The sequence below is a fragment of the Orcinus orca genome, chromosome 13 (assembly GCF_937001465.1).
Source record: "Orcinus orca chromosome 13, mOrcOrc1.1, whole genome shotgun sequence".
NCBI lineage: Eukaryota > Metazoa > Chordata > Mammalia > Artiodactyla > Delphinidae > Orcinus > Orcinus orca.
This window is the reverse complement of record NC_064571.1, coordinates 56,647,567-56,674,737: the sequence shown is the minus strand read 5'-3', so window position 1 is coordinate 56,674,737 and position 27,171 is coordinate 56,647,567. Positions and strand designations below refer to the sequence as shown.

Sequence of the window (27,171 nt, the reverse complement as noted above, 5' to 3'; positions counted from 1 at the left end):
AACATCTTGTAATAAACTATAATGGAAAAGAATAGGAAAAAATGTATATATATATAAATATGTATCTGTATAACTGAATCACTCTGCTGTACACTTGAAACTAACACAATGTTATAAATCAACTATGCTTCAATAAAAAAAAGAAGAAAAACAATGCAAGATTATAAACTGCATAGCAAGCAGGAATGAAGTAACTACAATAAAACTGGTATCTTCTCTTTATGCTTTTTTAGCTTTAAAATGGTAAATGCACGGTGGTCTTATTTCCACTCTATCATGGGAGCCTGGCATTTCAGTCAATGAATGATATCCAAGGTGAATCTACCTTACACCAAATTATTTCCAATAAAGAAGAGAGTTAAAGTGAAGCTAGAGTGAGCTTCAACATAACTTGACACAGAGGAATATTTTGTAACTGTTTTCATTTTCTACGTACAAGGTCCCAATGTGGGAAACTGAAAATCTGTATGCCAGAATAAAATAAAACGCTGGTTATTTTGACTTCCCTCTGCTGGGCAGTAAACCTCTTGAACTTCTATGTTTGGAAATTGAGGTATCCCTTTAATTCTGTTACAGAACTGGTGACAGTGGTAAGACAGCAAAGGAAAATCAGCACAGGGCCTGTACCAGCACAGTCTCCAAGTACAGGAATAAAACAAAGCACAAGCAAGCAAAAGCATTTTGCAAGAGAATTTTGTGAAACTGGTGTCAGTGTTCACAACCCAACACAAAAAACACCATCCAACTGCAAGCCATCGGACTAAAGGGGGCTCCCGAAGCCAGATCAACATTGAGAAACTCCCAGAGCCAATATTTACAGCATGGTTAACGTTGTACTTGTAGAAAACAGAATAGCCCTTCTCTATGTCTGCCCTTCCAAGGATTCTACGCATAACCAGCAGTACTCTCTTCCACTTTATTTGGTGTATATAAAGATATGGTTCAGAAAGTGCAGGCCTTCTTCTGTTTAGATTGTCGGGTACAAAGACACTGTTGCTATACTCCTGAAGAAAGACCCTTCTTTTTTTAAAGACCCTTCTGATGATGATTTTTTTTCTACCAGCAGCTGAGACAATTGAGCCAACATTTACTTTTAATGAAAATCACCTCTTCTTCAACAATGGCCTCCATTTGGCTCAATTCATTTTCAAAGTTCTCTTTGATTCTAAGGCTGAAAACAGACAGAATGAATGTCCCTCTCCCCACATGAATTTGGTGTTAGGGATTTACTAGGATGCCCCCAAAGATAAAGAGCCATATTCTAAACTGGCAGTCTCAGTTACTGAAGGACACTTGTTAAATGGATGAAGCCTAGTTCTATCCCACTTAGAAGCAAAACAACCAACACCTGCTTGGAGTCAACAGTGAGGACCCTGTTGCTACTTTCCTGTCCGAGGCCCAAATACCGCACTCGGATGAAGTCAGGTGTCAGTAATTATTGACATTCAGAAGAGCCTTTCAGAGGCTCTGGCAATCTGAATACACACATCATGCTTACCTCTACCTATCACTACTCTATGAGAAAGAAAATCTGTTCTAAGTGAGAGGACGAGAAGCAGGATGTACTAGAGTAAGTTTTAGATGTACCCAAAAGTTGCAAAGTTTCTGTATATCCCTCACTCAGTTCCCTCCTTGTTACCACCTTCTAACACTATGGTTCATCTGTCACAGCTAAGAAAGTATTGGTACATTACGCCAACTAAACTCCACATACTTTATTCAGATTTCACTAGTTTTTACCTAACGTCTTCTTTCTGTTTCAGGATCCCATCCAGGTACCATATTATATTAGTTGGCATGTCTCCTTTCTCCTTAGGCTCCTCTGGTTTGTGACTGTTTCTCACACTTCTTCCTTGTTTTTGGTGACCTTAACAGTTTTGAGGAGTACTGGTCAGATATTTTGTAAAAAGTCCCTCAATTTGGGTTTGTCTGAATTTTTTGTTTGTTAGACTAGGATTATGAGTTTTGGGGAGGACAGGTGACATGCCATTCTCATCATATCACAACAAGGGTACATGCTATCACATGCTATCAACATGTCTTATCATTGTTGATATTAGGCTGGATCACATAACTGAGATGTAGTGTTTGCCAGATTTCTCCACCATAGAGTTACTCTCCTCTCCTGTCTCTTTCCATACCCTGTAGAAGCAAGTCACTGAATGCAGCCCACACTCCAGGAATGAGGGGAGGGAAGGTGAGCTTCACTTTCTGAAGGAGGCACTGGGGGAGGGGGGCGGGTAACTACACAGATTTGGAATTCTTCTGTGTCTCTTCTCCCCCATTTATTTATTTGTTCAATCATTTGTTTATTTACATCAGTATGGATATGTAGTGGGTTACAAGCCCACTGCAACATTCTGGAAAAGGCTTATTTGGACTAGTACTTCTTAACTTTAATGAGCATGTGAGTTTAACTGGGATCTTGTGAAAATGCAGATTCTGATTCAGCAGGTCTAGGGTGGCCCAGGAGTGTGCATTTCAGACCAGGCCGAGGCAATGCTGATGCTGCTGGCCTGGCTCTACACTCTGAGTAACAAGGCTCTCGAGACTGTGCCTGGCCTCTTTTGGGAATGAGTGTTCACTCCGCTCCAAAGCAACCCATCCCAGCTCTGAAAAGCCAAGCAGGGAAGAAAAAAGGAAATGTTTTCAATCTTCAGATCTACTCACTTGAATACAAACTCCGAGGCAGACTTTCTCATGTGGCTTTTGTTTCTGATTTGTTTTAAACTACATGGTAGACGTTTTTAGGCCACCACCACCACGCCCAGCCCAACCTGTAACACAGACACAGCCTACCTCTACCTTCTCCGTATGAATTTAGAAATGACTAAACTCGTGATTAAGGTGGTGATATCGAAGATTTAACTTCTGGAATGGAGAGACAGATGGCAATTGGGTACCCCTACTTACTCTGTGCTTTCCTTCTGGAGGGAGAGAAAGTAAAAATTAGAGAAACAACAAAGAAGGAAAAGCTAGGACAAAGGAAGATTAACAAAGTAAATTATACATTTATCCAGAATAGGTGAAATCATGATCTTGAAGACACACTTGCAAAACAATATGGTTCTCCTTCTTTAATGAGGCTGTGAAGGTCCTGGGGAAGAGTAGGCTGCATGAGCAGAAGCCTCACCACTGCTTAGAGATTACAGGCTGAAGGGCACTGGTAATTGGTCTTCTTCAGAAATCTACCACCTCGTTTTGATTTGGTGGGCATGGATTATACTGCATCTCTAACTCACTATGAGAATATGGACTCAAATTTCCAACACCTTAATTCTAACTGCATATATACACACACGTAAGTGTATGTTCAGTCATAAATTTTAATGTAAACTACTGCCCTATAACTCTGTGCTTAAACACTTGAAAAATCAAACCTAATGACTAAATTTTCTCTCAGACTGATCAATGAATACTGCTTCCAGTATAAAAAGAACAGTTTAATTGGACTAGTAAATGCCTCACATACTTGAAAAAATCAATTATAAAACAGGAAACTGAAACTAAAATTGCATTTTAGAAACATGTTAGATATAAAAATTACTATATATCCTGTAATCCAAGAAGGAAAGGCATAATGTCTACGTGCTATAAACTGACTTAAACTTACAAGTAAAACCTGTCTTACCATCTACATGAAATAAAGATAATTTTTAAAGGCTTAAATAATGAATAAGGGGGAAAAAATGTCAAACAGCACATTTAAGATGTTAATTATACTGATCTCTTTGAAGTTTAACAAAGGTGATGGAATTTTCTGGCACTTATAAACTCTTCAAAGTCACAATTAAAAAAACATATTAAGGGCTCCCCCGGTGATGCAGTGGTTGAGAGTCCGCCTGCCGATGCAGGGGGCGCAGGTTCGTGCCCCGGTTCGGGAAGATCCCACATGCCGCGGAGCGGCTGGGCCCGTGAGCCATGGCCGCTGAGCCTGCGTGTCCGGAGCCTGTGCTCCGCAACGGGAGAGGCCACAACAGTGAGAGGCCCGTGTACCGCAAAAACAAACAAACAAAAAAAAACATATTAAATCCATTTGATATAAAAAAATAACTCCAAACAATTTCAGTCCCCTTTTCGGAAATACAATTCTTAGGAAGTTAATGAAAAACGTCCCCCTCACCAGAAAGTTCACTTTGCTGAGTTCAGAAAGGCATCCCCAAGCAGGAGAATGACCAAGATCCTAGTGAAAAGAGAGGTCTACCTATGCAATACGAATAAAACATCCAACACCTGTACATACCTAACAAATGCTCCAGAGTGCCATTAATTCAAGTATATAACACACATTCCCTTTATTAATGAGAAAAGAAAGTGGAGGATGAAGCAGGAAGGCAACAGTCTACCTTCACTTGGCAAAAAAAGTGAACATCTGGAATCTGGAGATTTAGCCTTGCTAGGAATCCCTGACAGCATGCCACACTCAAGAGTGATCATGAAACTCATCTGCACACAGAGGAGGTCACAACCAGTGAGGCTTTAGAATAGTTTCAAAAGAGCCCCTTCCTGCTCTAAAGAACATCCACCCCACCCCCCTGCCCGCTTATGGAGACAGAAGATCAGTAACCATTAGAGGGCTCTGTTTTTCCTAATTTTCACAGCTATCCCCAGAAAATTATTTGTTTCTCTTTTGACAGAGGAAGGAATGAAGGCTAAGAAATCTAAGTGGGCAGTGGAGCTGGCATTTGAACCCAGACAGTCTTGCTCCAGAGCCTTCGTTCCGCTGTCAACTACTATTACATTAAGACAGAACTATTAATTGGGAGAAGCATCACAGATGATGCACAAGGGCAAAGATGAAATCTAATGATCTAAGAGGTTAAAGTAAAGGTTAAAGTATGAGATATGGGGTGGGAGGGGGGTTCCCCGGGTAGCCAGAAAGTCAGAATGGTCAGCACTGCTCTAGGAGCTAGATGCATACATAATTTTGTTGAATAAATGCATTATTATCTAAGGGTCTAATGGAACACAGTAATAAACAAGGCAAAGAAGAAGGGCATTTGTATGAACAACTGTACACCACCAAATTGGTCAACTCAGAAGAAATGGATAAATTCCTAGAAATAGGCATAAGAACCTACCAAGGCTGAATGAGAAAGAAACAGAAAATCTGAACAGACGACTAATTAATAAGGAGACTGAATAAGTAATAAAAAAACCTCCCAACAAAGAAAATTATAGGACAGATGGATTCACTGGTGAATTCTACTTAAATCAATCCTTCTCAAACTCTTCCCAAAAAACTGAAGAGGAGGAAACACTCCCAAACTCATTTTACAAGACCAGCTTACCCTGATACCAAAGCCAGATAAGAATACTACAAGAAAAACTAAAACAAAAACAAAACTATAGGCCAATATCCCTGATCAATACAGATGCAAAAATACTCAACAAAATACTATTAAACCAAATTCTACAGCACATTAAAAAATCATACACCATAGGGACTTCCCTGGTGGTCCAGTGGCTAAGACTCCACGCTCCCAATGCAAGGGGCCTGGGTTTGATCCCTGGTCAGGGAACTAGATCCCACATGCTGCAACTAAGAGTTTGCATGCCACAACTAAAAGATCCTGCACGCCATATCTAAAGATCCCACGTGTCGCAACTAAAAGATCCCACATGCCGCAACTAAGGCCCAGCACAGCCAAATAAATAAATAAATATTAAAAAAAATCATACACCATAATAAAGTGGAATTCATCTCTGAGATGCAAGGATGGCTCAACTTATATAATAAGTGTGATATATCATATTAACAAAATAGAAGATAAAATCATATGATCATCTTAATAAATATAGAAAATGCTTTGACAAAATTCAACATCCATTCACAATAAAAACTCTCAACAAAGTGGGTATAGAAGGAATGTACCTCAATATAATAAAGGCCATCTACAACAAGCCCACAGGTAACATCATTCTCAATAATGAAAGGTTGAAAGCTTTTCCTCTAAGATCAGGGCCAAGACAAGGGTGCCTACTCTCACCACTCCTATTCAACATAGGATGCACTAGAGCAAAGATGAAACCTAATGATCTATATCTTGTACTAGTAGCCCTAGCCAGAGCAATCAGGCAAGAAAAGGAAATAAAAGGCATCTGAATTGGAAAAGAAGTAAAATTATCTGTTTGCGGATGACATGATCTTATATATAGAAAAAGAAAACCTGTTAGAACCAATTAAACTCAGTAAAGTTGCAAGATACAAAATCAACACACGAAAATTGGTTGTGCTTATCTGCTAACAATGAATTATCTGAAAAAGAAATAAAGAAACAATCCCATTTACAATAGCATTGAAAACAAAATACACAGGAATAAATTTAACCAAGAAAATGAAAGATCTATACACTGAAAACTCTAAGACATTGGTGAAAAAAAAATTAAAGAAGACACAAATAAATGGAAAGATATCCCGTGTTCATGGATTGGAAGAATTAATATTGTTAAAATGTCCATACTACCCAAAGCCATCTACAGATTCAATGCAATCCCTATCAAGATTTCAATGGCATATTTTGTTGTTGTTGCAGAAATAGAAAAAAAACAAAAAAAAAAAAATAAAATTCATATGGAACCATAAAAGACCCTGAATAGTCAAAGTAATCCTGGGTGGGTGGGGAATCTGGAGGCATCACAATTCCCAATTTCAAACTATATTACAGAGCCAAAGTAATCAAAACAGTATGGTACTGGCATAAAAACAGACACATCGACCAATGAAACAAAATCCAGAGCCCAGATATAAACCTTTGCATATATGGTCAGCTAGTATTTGACAAGGGAACCAAGAACACTCAATGGAGAAAAGGTAGTCTATTCAACAAATGGTGGTAGGAAAACTAGATATTCACATGCAAAAGAATGAAACTGAACCCCTAATCTTACACCACTCACAAAAATTAGCTCAAAATGTATTAAAGACTTAAACCTAAGACCATAAAACTTCTAGAAGAAAACATAGGGGAAAAGTTCCTTGACAGTGGTCATAGCAATGATCTTAGGGATATGACACCAAAAGCACAAGCAATGGCAGCAAAAATAAACAAGTGGAACTTCATCAAATTAAAAAGCTTCGGGACTTCCCTGGTTGTCCAGTGGTAAAGAATCCTCCTTCCAATGCAAGGGACGCGAGTTTGATCCCTGGTCAGGGAACTAAGATCCCACATGCCGCGGGGCAACTAAGCCGCAACTATTGAGCTTGCATGCCTCAATGAGAGAGGTTGCGTGCTGCAAACAACAGAGCCCATGCGCTCTGGAGCCCACGTACCACAACTAGAGAGAGAAAACCCACACGCCTCAACTAGAGAGAAGCCTGAGCGCTGCAACGAAGAGACCGTACACCATAATGAAAAGACCCTGCATGCCTCAGCGAAGATCCCGTGTGCCGCAACTAAGACCTGATGCAGCCAGAAAAATAACAATAATAATAATAAAAAAGCTTCTGCAAAGCAGAAGAAACAATCAACAAAATGAAAAGGCAGTCTAAGGAATGGGAGAAAATATTTGCAAACTGCATATCTGATAAGGGGTTAATTCCAAAATATGTAAGAAATTCACAATTCAGTAGCAAAAAAACAAATAATCCGATTTAAAAATGGGCAAAGGATCTGAATAGACATTTTTTCCAAAGAAGATATTCAAATGGCCAACAGGTACATGAAAAAGAGTTCAACATCAGGGAATGGTTATTATCAAAAAGATGAGATAACAAATGCTGGCGAGGATTTAGAGAAAAAGGAACCCTTGTGCACTGTTGATGGGAATGTAAATTGGTGTAGCCACCATGGAAAACAGTATGGAGGTTCCTCAAGAAATTAAAAGCACAACTACAGCAATTTTACTTTTGGGTATATATGTGAAGGAAATGAAATCACTGTCTCAAGGAGATATCTGCATCCCCACGTTCACTGTAGCTTTATGATACAATAGCCATGACATGGAAACAACCGAAGTGTCTATCAATGGACAAATGGATAAAGAAAATTTGAGATTCACACACTCTCTCTCTCTCTCACACACACACACACACACACAATGTAATGCTTTTCAACCATAAAAAAGGAAGGAAATGCTACCATTGGCAAGGTCCATATGTATGGACCTTGAGGGCATTGTTCTAAATCAGACAAGTTAGAGAAAGACAATATTGTATGATCTCATTTATACCTGGAATCTAAAAAAAACCAAACTTGTAGAAACAGCAGAGTGGTGCTGTAGTGGCAGGGGTAGGCATGAGTGAAGGTGATCAAAGGATACAAACTTCCGGGACTTCCCTGGTGGCGCAGTGGTTAAGAATCCACCTGCCACAACTACTGAAGCCCTCGTGCCTAGAGCCCGAGCTCCGCAACAAGAGAAGCCACCACGATGAGAAGCCCACACACCTCAATGAAGAGTAGCCCCTGCTCGCCGCAACTAGAGAAAGCCTGCATGCAGCAACGAACATGCAATGCAGCCAAAAATAAATAAATAAATTTATTTTAAAAAAAGGATAGAAACTTCCAGTTATAACATAAATGAGGTCTGGAAATGTACTGCAGAACATGGTGACTATAGTTAACAATACAGTATTATATGTTTGAAAGTTGCTAAGAGAGTAGACCTAAAAAGTTCTCATCAAACATACACAAAACTGTAACTATGTCAGGTTATGGATATGTTAACTAACCGTAATGTGGTAATCATTTTGCAATATATGCATATATCAAATCATCACACTGTATATCTTAAACTTACACAATGTTATATGTCAATTATATCTTAATAAAGCTGAAAAAAATAAAGAAAGGCAAATGGATTATCTTTTCCTTCTTACCAATTCAGACAGGGAAAACGCTGCAGATGACCTTGGTGGAATTCATTATCCAAAGTAGTTTTGCAAAATCATAAGACACTTGGGGAAATGGATGTCAATGAATGTGCATTTCAATAGCAACAGGAATTAAACAGTGGTCTATCTGAATGGGTTTCTTAATGAAAACAGAGAAGAGACTACCACTGCCCATACGTTTATTCTAAGGACAACATGAGCTTGGTTATGTATTCTTACTAATTCTTTATATTTTAATGTCAAAATCTATAACTAATTTAATTACTGATAATTAGGGTGACTGATAAATTAACTATGCAAAAGTCAGAAGATGAAAAAATTTATCAAAATATTCACAAGTGCAAATTTTTACCTTAATTATCAACCCTCCAAATCTCCTAGTGTGAAGAGAAGATATAGAAAATGCTTGTTATTGACAGTTACAACAGAAAATCAATTAAGATTTAATTTGCTTATTTTTTCAAATATATGCCTTTAACAAAACCAGAAAGACTCCATTTTAATATCTGTAGTTATCCTTCTAATCAGACTAAGAAAAGCACACATAAGAATTATATGACACTGTCTAAAAGAGGTGTTAAGGATGTGCTTTAAAAACTCTAATTTTTTTATATACTGAAACATTTTTGAGAGTCAAGTCACAAATTTACTACTGGCCTTCTAGACATTTACGTATCTGAGGCATACACAGCATCTGAAAGCCTTTTAACAAAAAAATTAATATAAGTACTATCTTCACCATATATTTTTAGCAAGCTCATCTAGATTTTTAAAATTAATTACTTTTTATTTTATTTTACTTTTTTAAATTTTTGGCTGCATTGGGTCTTCTTTGCTGCACGTGGGGTTTCTCTAGTTGTGGTGAGCGGGGGCTACTCTACCTTGCGATGCGCGGGCTTCTCACTGTGGTGGCTTCTCTTGTTGGGGAGCATGGGCTCTAGGCATGTGGGCTTCAGTAGTTGTGGCACGTGGGCTCAGTAGTTGTGGCGCAGGGGCTTAGTTGCTTCACGGCATGTGGGATCTTCCCAAACCAGGGCTTGAACCTGTGTCCCCTCCATTGGCTGGCGGGTTCTTAACCACTGCACCACCAGGGAAGTCCCACCCTCATCTAGATTTATCTTCCAGTTTCCTTTTTTGAGGTCTGAATTTGAGGATCTGGATAAAGCTTTATGTTTAACTCAAAATTAAAATTTTGATGTCCTGGGTTAAGTTTTTAGAGAACCTCTGTTCCCTAGGGAAGGCTTTTCCACACAGCCTCTTGCCCCCTGCCCAAGAGAGACTCAATGAAATAGACAGTAAAGCACTTAAAGTGAGAAAATTCTAATTTTGTGTTATTTTCCAAAGCACCCCTAGGATTTTATTGTGCTCCCTGAGTCTGGGGAGGGCAGGAATGAGTTTCAACCACACACTGTGCAAGTGGATCAGAGGCACGTCGAGACAGGGACATGAAGCAAACTATAAAGAGCTGGGATTTTGAAAGCAAGCTGGCTTAAATGTTCATAGCATCTTCCCAGCAGAGAGAAAGAGAGAAGGAGAGAAAGGGAAGAAAAGTGCTTCCTTTGAGATTTCTGGCCTGAGTTTTATATCCCCCTCCTAATCCTTTATTCCCATGCACAGCTCACTGTAGTTTGTTGAGCCACAATTTGTTCATGAGTCAGGAAAGGTTTCTGTCATGGCCGTCGGTATTTTAAAAGAGCTGCATCACCCCCTGCCCGCACAGGATCATGGAGAGAATCCACAGGTACCATGGAACAAACGTTCTCAACCACGGACGACTGTGCCCCTTGAGGGACATGTGGAAATGTCTGGAGACATTTTTTGTTGTCACAAAAGGGAGGGTGGGTACTACAGGCATCTGTTGGGGAGATGTTACCAAATATATTACAATGCAAAGTACAGACCCCACAACAAAGAATTAGCAGGCCCCAGAGGTCAACAGTGTTGAGGTTGAGAAACCCTGCCATGGAAGGACAGGGTGGAGGGGATGCAGATACACAGTACAGTTGACCCTTGAACAACATGGGTTGGAACTGTGTGGGCCCACCTGTATGCAGATTTTTTTCAATAAATATACAACAACATACATGTAGAACATGGTGTGTAAGACTTGTACTGAAGTGGATAGCCTATCCTTACATAGGCATAAGGTGAGTGACATTTAATATTAAATTAATAGTGTGTTAGTTTTCTTACCGTTTTATAACTTTGCTTTCAAAGAATTACATTATCATACTATGGTATACCTTTCTCTCCAGTAATTGGAGAAACTGAGTATCAGCCTATTATCACAGGTAAGTAGTTTTTAAAAATGTAACAATGTTTCTGATACTGTATTATGAATATGTCTTCAATACTGTAGGTCATAAAGTTTTTATAACAATTCATTCATAGTGTATAGGCTAGGCTACCATAAAGCAATCATATTGCTGCTTCTTTGTTATCAATGCACGAATCATTATACCTGTAAATAAATATTTCTTTTTCACACTGTCTTTTCATTTTTAATGTCTAGTGTTAGTAATATATATAACACCTACAGTGTTTCGTATCATAGAAGACAATATTGATGTAGGTACTGACAGAAGATTCATTTGTAAACAGATTAAACTTAATGGTGTTGATAAATACAGTACAGTAATTGCATTTTCTCTTCCTTATGATTTCTTAATAATGTTTTCTTTTTTCTAGATTACTCAAGAATAAAGTATATAATACATCTATAAAATATGTGCTACTTGACTGTCCATGTTATCATTAAGGCTTCCAGTCAACAGCAGGCTATTAAGTAGTTAAGTGGTGGCAAGTCAAAAGTTATGTGTGGATTTCCCACTGCACAGCTGTCGGCACCCCAACCCTGCAGTTGTTCAAGAGTCAACTGTACAGAGAAATATAAGAATGTCATGAACAATAACATGGTTTAAAATAGAAAGGCTTTTATTTATTTCCTTTAGGCCCGGGACTGATTTTCCTTCAGGCCTCTAAGGTGGCTGTCATATTGTCTGGCTATTCGCAACCACAGTGCTTTTGAACAGCCAACTGAGTCTTTAGTAACTGAAATACACATGGTGCTCTAAATGAAACCCAGGGCTATGCAACAAGTACATGTGCTCTGCGAGCTCAAAAATGCTTCCCTCAAGGAAACAATGAGGTGTTCCTTTTGCCTATTAGATTGGCAGAGCCAAAAACAAACGACAAATAATACTGTTTTCATGGGATGGAGGCCCATCAAACGAATGGCATCACATGATGGGACCACACACCATCAGATATTTTATAGGAATTCTGGGAAACGACAGAAGCTTGCTAGTGTGCCCACAGCACAATGTTTTGTTTTGTTTTATTTTTAAGAACATTCAGAATTATCTTCTGTCATAAAAAGTCTCAAACAATAAGGCTGGGAGGGGATGGAAAGTGTTTTCCAAGATGAAAAGTGAACTCGGAAAAGTGCTAGATTAATCTATGTAGGAGGATCCTGTATTTCCCTTTCACTTTATGAACTTCAAATTTTCCCCTTCGAATGGTAAAGGACTCCTTTGTTTGGGACAGTGTGACAGTGTTTCTTTCCTGATTCATCGGGTTTCTGATGGGGTATGGGGGAGGGGGTGTAATTCAAAACAAAACAGGTGCAAGGAATAACAACCTGATAGGCAGGAACTCAACCCTTAAAAATCAGAACTAATCTCAGTTCTTATAATCTTCAATATGACCTACTGGAAGGTAGAGAACACTGATCAGAGGAACGTCTTTGTGCAGCATGCTAACACATAAAGTAAAAACTGCCGAAAATCAACTTATTTCTCTCTTACACACACACTCACGTATCAGGAGAGATTCTTACATTACTATTTCAACACACAAATTAATTTTTCTAAAGCACAGCTTTCTGTAGCTCAAAATCCTTCACTCACCACCTGCATCAGTGGTGCTCACGTTTTTGGATCATAAACCCCTATGAGGGTGGTGGTGATGGTGGCAGCAGCAGCGACACCAAGCAGTAACAACAGCAACTAACGTGCACTGAACACTTACTATATGCCAGAGTCATAATTTATTTATTTTATTTTCAGCTGTGTTGGGTCTTTGTTGCTGCTCACGGGCTTTCTCTAGTTGCGGCGAGAGGGGGCTACTCTTTGCTGCGGTGCGCGGGCTTCTCATTGTGGTGGCTTCTCTTGTGGTGGAGCTCAGGCTCTAGGGTGTGCGGGCTTCAGTAGTCGTGGCTTGCAGGCTCTAGAGCGCAGGCTCAGTAGTTGTGGTGTGTGGGCTTAGGTGCTCAGCGCCATGTGGGATCTTCCCGGGCCAGGGATTGAACCCATGTCCCCTGCATTGGCAGGCAGGCTCCCAGCCACTATGCCACCAGGGAAATCCCTATACATATATTCTTTTATACCATTACTTCCCCTACTCTAATTCCAAATAGTAACAAAAGCCTGGGGATACATCCACTGACAAATCTCTGAACTCTACACACCCCTGACCAATACTATGAGTTCAGAGCCTCACAAAACAGCAGTAGGACACTGGTGGGTGATGGTGAAAGTGCACTACAGTCAATGCTCTGAACCTGGCAGCTAAAAGCTGTCTCCCACACCCAGCGCAAGCTCCCTAAGTAACACACACCAAATAAAAGCCTTTCGATATTTATAAGGAAGGGATTAATTCATCTTCAAGAGAAGCACTTTAATTAAAAATGACTTTTCTGGGCTTATATCCAGATAGAAATATATTGCCAGATAGAAATATATTGCCAAAAGGTAAGATTTAACAAGGTCTACTTTTCTCTTTATTTTTTTATTTAAGGGCCCAGTGCTTCCCAATCCTTTTCATGTCAAGGAACACACAGAATATAATCCTCCTTTGGCACTCTGGGATAAAGAGATGCTGCAGGTGATTGCCTGGAGCCTCCAGCCCCTTAAGGCCCCACTCAGACTCCCTGAGAGCTGAAGGATTCAATAAATACTTGACACATCTACAGCCATGCCATTGGAGAAACTCTGCCTTAGCCCTTCTTGGACTGGGGACCCTTCTAACAATTTAGATTTTTCTCCTTTAACAGGAACACAGTCCTCAGAAAGAACCAGTAAATCTGGCCACTAGTGACAACAGTGAGCCTTTCCTTATGACTCATTCCAGAAAAAAAGCACACTGACCAGCCATCCATTTACAATTTACAACATCAGCATAATTTCATGCTTTTGTTTTTTATTTTCCATTCTGAAATTGTATTTTCTGTATAGAAAATAAACAACAGAGATAGGCCAAGCTTAGGTCGCCAAATGGAATCTGTCAAGGAATGTTCCATTTCTGGACAGCTTGAGCAAATTTTTACTTTGTTTCACAATTCTATACTTTTAAGAAATATGAAAAAGATACTAAAATTCTTCAAGCATAAGGTGCTGTTTTATATGGTCACAGTTTAAAAAGATGGAATTGATCATTCTTTTAAATTATACTTACTCACAGGTTTTGGTGCAACAATATTAGTAAAAAATATTTTTTCTGAAAACATTCTTTTCCTTATTTAGAAAACTCCAATAGAATTTATACCTAAGGCTCCCTCCTTCACTCATTTTCTATTTGTTTCCACTGCTTCTCTCTACAGCAGACAGTAAAGGGTGGTTGGTCTTAGTCCTGTTTCCTGAACAGTGATTCCTTCAGACAACTAGCTGGCCAAACTGGCCTATCTTTATTTATTTCCTGGTGTTCTGCTTTTCTTTTCCACAAAGTTAATACCAAGATCTACCTCTATGTTTGTCCTCATGCTGTCCCTCCCAGCCCAGCACCCCTATACCCATCCTCATAAAGACCCTAACTCAAGCCCTAACACAGAGCATATCAGGATGTTACAGACTAAAGCAGAAAGGGCCTTAGTTTCAGTCTCCGTTTATGACTGATGCGTTCATCTTTTGCCTTGTCTTCCTTTCTGTTATTCATATGCTCCCTGGTTCCCAAGGGTTTAAGCGGCTCACTTGGCTTCTAACCCACAGCTCCCCCATACTGGGAGGTAAAAGCCTTAAAGGCAAACTCATGTTTTCACTGAGCCTAGAACAGGGTAGGTATTCCACAGTGTGAACTGAATTCAATCTTGACCACTTTTTCATGGTCCCAGCAGCTCCCAGGCCTAGGACCTAAGATTGCTATGGTTGCCCATGTTTGATAGGTTTTGTCACACCCTTAAGGATGACAGAAGGTGTGGCAACTGTGAACTTGGTTATGACCTAGCTCCCCAGAGAGGATTCCATATTTCCAGGTTAGGAGTATTAAATGGGAGACCAAAGAGAAAAGATGAGAAAGAGACAAGCAGAGGGAGGGAAGGTACAATTAGTACTTTTTTTTTTGCGGTACGCGGGCCTCTCACTGCTTTGGCCTCTCCCGTTGCGGAGCACAGGCTCCGGATGCACAGGCTCAGCGGCCATGGCTCATGGGCCCAGCCGCTCCGCGGCATATGGGATCCTCCCGGACTGGGGTACGAACCCGTGTCCCCTGCATCGGCAGGCGGACTCTCAACCACTAGCGCCACCAGGGAAGCCCTACAATAAGTACTTTTAAAGGTCTTTTACCAGTTGTAGCTTTGCAGGGTTTCACCGGCTTCCTCTGTCCCTCTTTATAATATGGATGAACTTCTTTGTTTCCAATGTTGTAGTATCATATCAAATTAGATTTAAGGAGACTGAGTGACAAGGGATTAAAAACAAAGATGGGCCTTCCCTGGTGGCGCAGTGGTTGAGAGTCCGCCTGCCTATGCAGGGGACGCGTGTTCGTGCCCCGGGCCGGGAAGATCCCACATGCCACGGAGTGGCTGGGCCGGTGAGCCATGGCCACTGGGCCTGCGCGGCCGGAGCCTGTGCTCTGCAACGGGAGAGGCCACAACAGTGAGAGGCCCGCGTACTGCAAAAAATAAATAAATAAATAAAAATAAAAATAAAAACAAAGATGGATTCTTGATTTGGTTTCCCTAGGCATAAAAAGTTGTTATTCACATAAACTATTAGGGAGGCAGCACGTTCTAAAGAGAAAAGGAGTGCAGGCTTTAATGTCTTCTCTCTACCCCTGACTACCTCTGTGACTTTACTCAAGTCACTCTGCCAGGCTCACCTCAATTTCCTCATCAGAAACACAGAGAGAATGTGGTGTGTGTGTGTGTGTGTGTGTGTGTGTGTGTGAAAGAGAGAGAGAGAGAGAGAGAGAGAGAATAATGCCTATCTTGCTGGGTTGCTGGGAGGATTAATGAAATCGCATGTGCAATTCATGTGGAATACAAAAGGTGCTCAAAATGTTCATTTTACTTATCTCATGGCAAACTTTCTAAGTGCGTGGGCCTAGGCTATCTGAAGCCCATCCCTGGCTAATATTTCACGTCAACCCAAGGACGGATGCAGCAATGCTACTCCACTCCACAGCCAGAAAAGTGGAATCTTTTTTTTTTAAAGTGGAATCTTTTTAACCCAGAATTCTCAAAGTGCAGAAAGCAAGGCTCCAAATTTGGGGGGCCGGAATAAGAGAATTAAACAAAGTGTTCAACAGATTCTGTGGGTAAAAAATGGAGAAAATTTAATACCAGGAAAGGGATGTGCAGAACTGTGGTGATTATTTGGATTAACTGAAGAAAAAAAGAATACTTTTGTCTAGAATGTACAGATACATGAAAAAGTGCTTTTTCTGCTTTAATAGCAGCTAACTTTCCTCAACTGCCCACTTCATCTTACCCAAATAAAAGCGCTTAATTAAAGAAAGAGCAGGGATCAGCTTTTATACGTCTGTACAATAGGAAAAATAACCAAATTGGGCAGGAAATGAAACAACTCAGAATTCAAACTTTCACTTCAAATGGTATATATTTTCTTAGGAAACACCAAAAGATGAGTTAAGTACCCAAGAATCAAAATAAATCTTTCCTCATGATTGTTGGCCAAACTCTTCCTCAGTACAAGATTTTTGAACTCTAACTCGATTTCTTGGGAGTGATAAGTAACCTTATAATAACATCAAGTCCCCAACATGAAGAATTTTGGCAACAAAAACAGACGTTTAATTCTACTTAAAAGACAGGGAAGCCCTGCCAGTACTGCTCCCAAATGAGGTACCGTCCATGTCTCTTATCTAGCCTTTACTGAGATTTAATGTCATTTACCGCTGGCTCTCGTGAACCTGTAGGATAATCTCACCTTTTCTGATGTGCATTACTTCCATCCATTTCAACATGGCAATTATGAGCCTCTGGTTTTTAAAATGATTAAGAAACAAATCCCACATGTTCTTTCCTTTTTTGCATGTCCTATAATTTGAGTCTTTCTTCCATAGTCCCCGAAAATTCAGAGATCAGCACATTTCTCGTTTTCAAGGTATAGTATGTGTAGTACTACAGAAATACTCCAAGGTTTGATATATTTATGTAAACATTTTTCAAAGAAGTCAAAATGTATAATTCAAGAAAATGTTCTGTGAAAGAATTTGTTTTCTGATTACAAAATGATTTCCTGCTTCTGAAAAAAATAACAACTTTCTATTTACTTAGCTGGCTCTGAAAGTCCCATGGAGATTACTATTCCTTTCAACCCCTAACATCTCTCTTCCAGGTGCAGGTCTTTTACTGATTTCAAAGGTAGCTTTATGCGGAAAAGGAATCTATAAGCTACAGAAGGAAAAGAGAAAAAGAGCCCTCCCTGTCTTAACCCCTTAAGCTTTCCCCACAAAGAACAACAGGGTGAAACAGAACTATTACAACACAGATGAGACACCCGAATAGACATGACAAAAAGATTTCCACAGGCCTTTGACTTCCTTTTTTCAACCAGGGTATAAGCCAATCTTGGTAAAGACAGGAATCTGTTTGACAAACACAAACACAATACCCAGCACCCAACACCCATATGGTTGTTGTTTTTTCCAACAAGCCCTTCATCTCCCCAACACTCAGGAACAAGAGGAATAGTCACAACCACCCCAGAGTTAGAGGGTTTTTACCTTCCCACAGTGTTTCACATATTATGTAGCAGAAGAAGTAACTTTGAGAATATCAAAGGCAGCCCTGGGAGCAAAAGACCGTATTTTGTTGCTGGGCAGACTGCTGAAACACAAGCCAGACCTTTTAGTGGTGCGTACGGGGAATGAGTCTGGGAGGCCCATTTGTACAACTGGTGAAAGAGCCAAAGAAACAATTCCAACCTCACTACTTCTAAGTTTGGCCAAGAGTGGATCTTCAATAAAGAAAATCTGATGGCTGATGCCGCCCGACAATCCGAGCCTTCCTTCTAACTCAGCTGCATCCCCTATGAATCTCTGAAAAGCCTGTTCTGCATTACTCATTACTGCAGGCCCTCTCCCTTCAAAGAAACAGTGGAGTCTGACACAATTGTATGGGCCTCAGGGTCCCATCTTTATAACTAAGATAACAACCCCAGCCCCTCTCTTCATCACAGGGATATAGTGAGAACCAAGGGAGATGAGTGCTTAAGAGTTTGTATTAAAGAAACCACCAATGATCCATAATGCATATAACGGAGACCAGAGCATCTGGTCTGGGACCCTTGGGAGTTGCACAATCTTTTCAGGACATCTGCAAGATTAAACTATTTTCAAAATGACACTAGACGTTACTTTCCTCTTTTATTCTCGGTCTCTCACAAGTATACAGTGGAGTTTGCCAGAGGCTACAAGGTGTGTGATGATGTCACCTCTCTAATGACTAATGGAATGTGTGCTTGTGAGTTCTTGTGTTTTATTTTCTGTTTTAGTTTCTAATTAAATATTGATAGACAAAAGCCACTAGGGATCCTCAAAAACCTTTAAGAGGGTAAAGAGGTCCTGAGACCAGTTTGAGACCTGGCACCCTAGAACTTTAGTCCCACCCAACCTTGCAGTTTCCAGATGGGCTGACTCACACCCAGTCTGAGCCTTTCTATATGCTGTTCCCTCTGCAGGTGGAACTCTTTCTCTCCCTTCCCTTGGCTAACTTCTGCTCTCTTCTTAGATGTCACTTTCTCTGGGAAGCTTTCCCTGACTGCTCCAGGACCAGTCAGGTGACCCTGCTATGCTCCCCTAGCACTTGGCATACTACATTGTAATTGCCCATTTTCTTGCCTTTTTTTTTTTGTCCTCGACTCCTTCAACGCAAGAACTGACTTGGTCGCTATTTTGATTGTGACACAGTAGTATATAGGAACCATTCAACAAATACTTGTTAAATATATAAAACAACCAAGGAAGGAAGGCAAAAAATAGGTCTATCTTACATTCTCACCTAGATGGAATTAGTTACAAAAATATCAGTTTTCATTATAGCACAGACTTATGAAAACTAATAATAACAATAATAACTATCTATATATCTTGCTATGTACCAAGTACTATTCTAAGCACTTCATATGCATTAATTCATTTAGTCTTCACAAAATGCCTAAGAGGTATACACTACTATTATCCTTGGTTCAAAAATGAAGACACAGATGCACAGGTAGTGAGTGATGAATCTGAAATTGACACCTAGACTAGTCTGGATCCAGAACCACAGGCCTTAACCACTCTACACACTGCCTTTGATGTCAGCAGTGTGGACTTCAAGCTTAGAACATATATTTGGATCTCAAGGCCATCTCTCTAATCTGCTCATAAATGAGAAACATGACCTGATATTTAAATCCCACCCCAGCCCTGCCCCACTGTGAGTGACTAGAGCAGCCACATGAACAGCAGACCTTCTCACCAGCACCAAGTTTATAGCTGGGGTCAAAAAGGACAGTTTCAATAAGAAGTGTATTTCTTAATCATTTGTTATACTTGAGTCTTTTCTAGAAGAAAAGTTAAAAGCAATAAATCAATTTGTATATTGATTCAAAAGAAAAGTCTCTTCCGTACTGATAGCACAGAGAAAATAGAAAAGTAGGGCTTGATATTTCATGTACTGTGGTGTTAAGCTCCCTGATGTGTATCAAGGAATGCTCACAACTTCACCCTGAACATGGAGTGGCCTAGAATGTTCTGCAGGCATACTTGATGGAAAAGACACAACTCCACCTGGTTCAGAGAAGAAGGCTAAATGGAAAAGCATGCTACAGAAAACCTAGGTTTTAATGCAAAAGATGACCTGACTGAATCACAGTGTGACACCACATTCATGTTTATGATACAAAAAGCACACCTAGGAAATTACTTGTTCTTTCAGCAGTAGAAAAAAGTTCTACGGATAAAGTGAAAAGCTTGTATAACAAATCTTCACCTGCTAACAATGTCTGTGTTTGACAGAAGTCAGAAAGAGTGACTATACTTACCTGGAGAAGTGTCCCATGAATATGATTTTGCCGGAAACACTGGTCAGTGCAGTCGGGGAGTTTGGCCAACAGAGTTCGGATGGTATCAGGGATTTCGTCCATCATAACAAATGGGACCAAGGCACGAGCTGCCATTTCACGGGAGCGGTAGACAGGTGAGCAACCACATCTGGGAAAAGATAAAAACACAAGACCATTCAATACTCATTTCCACACCCATGTCTTTGTATATGCTGATGTTCTATCTAGCTCTGGCTGGGACATCCAAGGGCTGGGGTGGTGGTAGGAGTTGCTTCCTATTCCAAATGATTGGGTTTTTTGTCATTAATTATACAGGCAACTTTGCTTTTCTCATAAACATCATTAACATCTATGATTCCATCACAGGAATAAATGCAGATAGGAATTGGGAGTAAGACAATAAACAGGTAGTTGCTCCTCAACAAACAACTATTTATTGGGCACTCAGAATGAACAAATGATGAGTGCCATAAGAAATAAGACAGTCACTGTTGTCTCTGAGGAGCCTATATGCTGGTTGGCAAGATAAGGAGTACATCTGAAAAGATAACTGAAAGCGGTACTGGAAAAATGATAGGCAAATGATCTTGACATGATGGCTATAGGAGGATGAAACTGTGGGTTGTGGGCTGTGGGTTGTAGTATTGAGAAGGACGGAAGTCAGGAAAGCAAGCGTGATTCAAGTATGCCGAAAGAAACCAGGCAGTTGTCTCAATCAGGGACAGCTGTATAAAGCAAGGGTAGAAATGCTCGAGGTATAGTTAATTGCGTCTGGTTGAAACAGAGGCTCATGAATAGCTGTGGAACTGAAGGCTGAGAAGTGAGTCAGGCCAGACTGGGGAGTGCCATAAATGGCCGAGTACACCCTCTGAACTTAACTGTCATGAGAACAAGAGATGGACCCTCGAGTCACCAAATCCTTGCCTCTTGGGCTGACTCACACCCACAGAGCTTGGATAGAAGCCAGTTCTTAAGTGAAAGTCATGGACAATTGGTATTTTGTGATTCTACAAAGGTCATTGGAAAGGCAGGTCATCTAAGGGCCTCTTGACTTTTTTGTAAACACTTAGAACCTGAGAGTCCACAACCATTTTGTTGAAACTGTACGCTTGAGAGCCTTCACAGATATAGTCTTATTTGAAAGGAGAGCCCAATATGGTTAAGTCCTAGCTTAACTAAGTTCTTGACTAGAACTCTCAAGACTTGATGATCTTGCATCCTATTAAAAAAATAACTCAACTGGGCTTCCCTGGTGGCACAGTGGTTGAGAGTCTGCCTGCCGATGCAGGGGACATGGGTTCGTGCCCTGGTCCAGGAGGATCCCACATGCCGCGGAGCGGCTGGGCCCGTGAGCCATGGCCACTGAGCCTGTGCGTCTGGAGCCTGTGCTCCGCAGCGGGAGAGGCCACAGCAGTGAGAGGCTCGCGTACCACAAAAACAAACAAACAAAAAAAACACATATAAATGTCTTAGATGACAAGACAAGAATGGGGAAGATGAGAAGATAGCAGACTCTGCAGGGGAAAGAGATGGCCTCTTGTTTTTTCCCAAAATTAATCAATAGTCCAAGAAAAAATTACGGTAAGATCTGGGCCGTTAGGCCCATGTGGCCATTTAGGCTTAGCATGTAGAGACAAAGCCCTATGACTGAAATGTTTCTAACACCTCAGAGTTATCACTGACATTTATATTAATATAACAATAAAGTACAGATATAATTTCTGTACAAATGTAACGATGCAAGCAGAATTTCACCATGGGGAGAAGGGCAGGTAGGAGGAAATAGGGAGATAGAAGAAAGAGGTACAGGGTAAGTCAAAACATTGTGTCGTTTTTTTACCCTAAGACAGTAGGTCTGAGGTGGGGCAATCAGCACACACTTTCAGGATGGAGAACTCCTCTCCTTACAACATGTTATGAGAAGACACTGAAGGCTATGGCTACAGTAGGTAGCTAGAGATTTCCCAGTGGTTTTTGACTGGGTTTTGCCAACTCACCCATTTTCTCACTTATCTTTCCTTTAAAATGATTAAATGTTTGATCTGTAGCTGGCAAATGCAGTCAAACGTTTGCTTTGGCCCATGGGGGCTGGGGGGCTGGGGAGTGAGAAACATTCACTTGATGGAGAAAAGAAAATACTCTGAAAAAGCTTTGAGATTTAATTAGCAAATGACCTCACTCAGCACAGTCATTTGTCGGAAGCTTCCTGAGCTGTCTGTCCCCCACCCCTTCGACATACATACTTTGTGTTATAGTGTGTTTTATGTTACCGAAAAGGCTTTTGTGTATAAATGTTTCTTTTCAAATACAAATAATTCTGACATGGTTACAGATGTTCAGTTTCTAATTAGCAGCAACTGTATACTAAAGAATACCCCTCCTTTTGCTCCTGACCTTTTGCAAATGATGATTTCCCAAAGGAATCTGGCATCTATACCGGAGAAAGAATGGAAAGTGGGAAAAGTGCCAGAATTTTCTGCTTTCAGATACCCTGTACTAGGGTACTTTCCAAATGCACACAATCAGTTTAAAAAGCAAAACAAAACCTCCCCTCAAAAAAGTAATGCAATTACAGAAAAAGAGAAGAAGCCTATTTTTAAAGTAATATTTAATTAAGTACCATTCATTCTAAAGCAATGACTAAATGTAATTTCAAACTCCTCTCTTATTGCAAATTGTTTAAATGGAAGGATAGAGTCTAGTCAACACACACATACACACACACACACACACACACACACAACTATCAAGCAAAAAAAAAAAACCATTTCCAGGTTACTGTTTTGTCAGTCTTTGGGGACAGGGAGAGGGTCTCATGAGATTTAGCTTTTCTCCAGGTGTATGTGGCGTGTAGTGTGAGGGGATATAAACAGTCTTTTCAGCCCTAAGTGTAATATATTTGAAGCTAAAATCTCTCTTTCCCAAAGATAGAGTCTTCTATTTTAATTCTGCAAAGTTACCAAAATCAAGCAGAGATGTTCTTCAGGGATACAGATCTGGTGATTAAAAGGATAGATAATCAGAGCGCCTAGATTTTCATCCTGCTTTGGACACCAAGGTTTGTGACTTGGACAAGTTGCAGTAACCTCTGTGGATCTGTCGAGGTCACAGTGGTGGCAATAATCTATCCCCAGTGAGGTGGTGTCTATAAGAACATTCCAAGAAGGAAGGTACTTTGGAAATACAAAGTTTTCATAATGCATTATGCCTGTGTTAGTACAGGATCAGCATAGTCTAGGAATGGCAGGCCTCTCTGTGGCCCCAATGAGAGAATTAAGACTATGGTTTGAATGCTGTACCATTTAAAAAAGAAAAGACAATAAATTGATAATATGATGGCAAGGAGGATTGGGGTTTTTTTGGCCTCCATTATAAAGTGATGAGGAGGACGCTGGGGCCCTCCTGAAAGAAGTGGGGGCAGCTGCTACTCTTTTAAGTGTCAATTTCCTCTGGAAAATAAAGCAAACGGATTTGGAATCTCAAAGGTCATTTCTTCTTTTACCATAGTTTGAAAAGCATTTCCTCTGTATCCCTAGCTGTGCTCTAGGCCTAAATACTAGATCGTTCACAGGATCTGCAAGACATACAGACATTGGTGTCCTTAAACCTGTAGCCCTCTCACTCCAATAAACCCTTTCCACGTAGTTTTAATCATATATTTATCAACTGCCTACTGTGTTCTTGGCACTGTGTAACATGAAAAATGACACATGTGTAACAGTTAATACTTGCATCCTACATTGTACAGCCCTTGGCAGTTTATAAAATGCCTGCACATCTGTTATCTCTTGACTATACAGCATTCCTGTAGGACGTGAGGGCATTATAAACGTCAGTGAACAGATGAAAAGTAAAATGCAGTTCAGAAAGGCTAAGTGGACCCTCCACGATGTGTAAGCAGCAGTGTCCAGGCCAGAACTACCATCCATGGCTCCGCGCGGAGCTCACGAGCTATTCCAAGCTGTAGCTCACACCTGGATATCAGGGGAGCATAAAAATATCTCCCAGCTAATGAAAACATAAGCTTGAATTTACAAGTATGTGGAAAAATCTCTAAATTAGTGGTTGTTTTTTTTTTTAACATTTGTAGGATCGTGAAAACATTTCAGAATCTAACATAAACCATGGACTCTCTCACAAGAGCAGCAGATTTATGAACATACACATATAATTTCCCACGCAATTTTAGGAGGTTCATGATGCACATTCAAACCCCCTGGGGCTGTGTTTCCAGACCCAGTCAAGAATCTCCAGTTGCTCCTTTGCACACAGTGTGACGGGCAGGTAAGCACTCTGCTTTAGAGATGTGGCAATGCAGAGCAGGATGCTGTCACAGGGAACCATCAGTTTAGAGTGGCAGCCAGCCAGACAACCTCATGATCACAAGGCCATAGTACCCATGGAGACATACAAGGGTGTGCAGGGCATAGAAAAGGGAACAGGAGGGAGAGTTGGAATCACTTTCTGGAGGAGATAAAGGACCTTCAAGTGATGGTGATATACACCTTTGGACTTCAGGAACCCTGACAGACCCTGGAAATTTTAGAATATAGTATTCTGAGCAGGGAAAGACCCCTCTTCTGAGATCATCTTTCACAGCGTGGTGGCTAAGCTTTTTTTCCAGGTGGTTCTCTCTCATATTTACCCTCAGAATCTGTTCCAGTGAAAGATTTCACAGGTAAGTGGCTGGACATCACTCATACCTGTAGGTTAGGCACGGAGACACCCACTGAGTGCCTAGCAAAAGCATACACTGAGTTAGGAACCTGAGAGAAATGTCACTGCCCAGGCCACAGGGAATCTAGAGTCTAGTGGGAAATACAGGCCAATCAGCCAATGCTTTTCAGGAACATGAGAAGTAAATGTAGGCTGTTGTAGAAAAACTGAGGTGGGACACCCAGAGAGGAGGGTGGGTGGTCTGGGAGATCATGGTCCAGTTGTGACTAAGTGGGGTCAGGCAGAAGGAACATTTGAGTTTGGCAAGAAAGAGGTGCCTTCCCCTGTGTCTTTCCGTCCATGAACCCACACTGCCCCCCCAGGGCATGCAGTCAAAAGCAAGGGAATTGAGGTTTATTAAATGACTAGTGTCCCAGGGCTGGCTATGTACTTCAGACACACTATTTTATTTACTTCACTAAATCCTCATTATAAGGTCTCCAGCATCCCTATTTTGAGATGAGGAAAGTGAGGTTTCCCAATATACGTTAGGTCATAAAATTAGCAAGTGGCAGATCCTGTATTCTGATTAGGGTTTGTCCACCTACAAAATTTAGTCTAAGACTTTACAATGCAGTTGCCTCAAAATCCTCAGCCTTGAAAACACCAAATATTTCCAAAGTAACCTGTTCAACCTAATCATCACATTGAGGTATGAATGATTTATGGAACCAACCAGTCCCTAATTGGTAAAACATGAAGCAGAACAATAAAGATGATGCTGATAGTAACTACCATTTACTAAGCACCTACAGAGGGCCAGACCTAGTGTTAAAAGCTTTGCACGTATTACATCATTTAATCCTCACAACAAGGCAGAATGGCTGAGAGAACATTATTAGGCAATGCGGGAGAGGTAGTTTTGAACCAAGGGGAATCTGTAGAGCCCGGTGGCCTGGAGTGAGTCCCCCATTCTATGAGAACCAGAGTGAGAGTCTTCAGCAAAGTCTCAGAATGATTTCAGGACCCAGCCAATGTCCACTTCCAGTCTCCTTCATTGACATGATGAATGTTCCCCCAGGCATCTTAGGAGCTGAGCTGAGTTTGAAGAAGCTATGTCTCACCTACCTCCAAGTCCCTCACTCAATTTACTCAAGAATGCCTCCATTATGGTCTGTTTCTCATGCAGCACTGGCCAGCTGCTCTTGGGGAATAGTCATCTACTGACAATCTTACAAGCTGAGACAACCCTACCTTGCAGGACACCTCTGAAGGCTAGGTAGGAAGGAGTAGGCTGAGGCTACAGGTTATACTATATATACATATATAAAAAACTTTCTATATATGTTTTGTCAAGCCAACTATTGCTTCATCCTTAGTGCCTCTGCACACTGCAGTTCACACCTGTTGGAATGAATGGCCTTTTCACCCTTGTACACTTGGGGAACTCTTCTTCATCCTCTGAATTCTGCTCAGGTATCACTTCTTTTAAAAAATCTTACTGCATTTCCTCTGGTCAGAGTCAATCCTTTTCTCTCCCGTGCCCTGTCACCGCAATGGCATGCTTACAGCTGTCAGGGTTGGGGGTCACATCCCATTTGCATTCCCCACAGGAGCCCTCAGGTATCATGTTGGCCAGATCAAAGCAATCTTTTAAAAAAATATTTTTTTTTTACTGAAGTATAGTTGATTTACAATGTTGTGTTAGTTTCTACTGTACAGCAAAATGAATCAGCTACACATATACATATATCCCCTCTTTTTCATATTCTTTTCCATTATGTTTATTACAGGATATTGAATATAGTTCCCTGTGCTATACAGTAGGACCTTGTTGTTTATCTATTTTATATATAGTAGTTTGTATCTGCTAATTCCAAACTCCTAATTTATCCCTCTGCGACCCCCTTTCCCCTTTGGTAACCATAAGTTTGTTTTCTATTAGACCAAAATGATCTTGAGAACAGAAACAGGGTCTTTATAGTTCTGAATAATATAGCACAAAAGACAGGAGTTAAGAACCTGTTCCGGAATCCAGCAAACCTAAGTTTAAGTCCAAGTCCTAAAGCTTACTAGTGGGTGACCTTGGACAGGTCAGTGAACCTTCTAAGTTTTTATCATCTGTAAAACAGGGAAAAGCAACTACCTCATAGGCTGTTGTGAAGCTTAAATGAGATAATGCATATAAAACACAATGCCTATAAGTTAATGACCAATAAATGGTAGCTATTATTGAACCTAGTAGATGGAATAACTTTCAAACTGAAAAGCGTGATCTACACGTACAAACTCTCTAGGGTTCTCTATCTCAACAACTGGTTGAGGACACAGAGCCTTGCTGTATCCAACAGGCTTCAGTGCTCACAAAGGCCTGCCCCTCCCCCTCCCCACCAAAGG

The 27,171-nt window shown here is 40.6% G+C and overlaps 1 protein-coding gene across 3 annotated transcripts in view; it reads right to left on the bottom strand.

Annotated features, from left to right (window-relative positions):
• THADA (THADA armadillo repeat containing) overlaps positions 1–27,171 on the bottom strand; it is a 314,026-nt gene that overhangs the window by 125,981 nt on the left and 160,874 nt on the right. For all 3 annotated transcript variants that reach the window (XM_033419175.2, XM_033419174.2, XM_033419176.2), the window contains one exon: positions 20,098–20,266. In XM_033419175.2, coding sequence (XP_033275066.2) covers positions 20,098–20,266 — 169 coding nt within the window. The remainder of the gene's footprint in view (positions 1–20,097; positions 20,267–27,171) is intronic.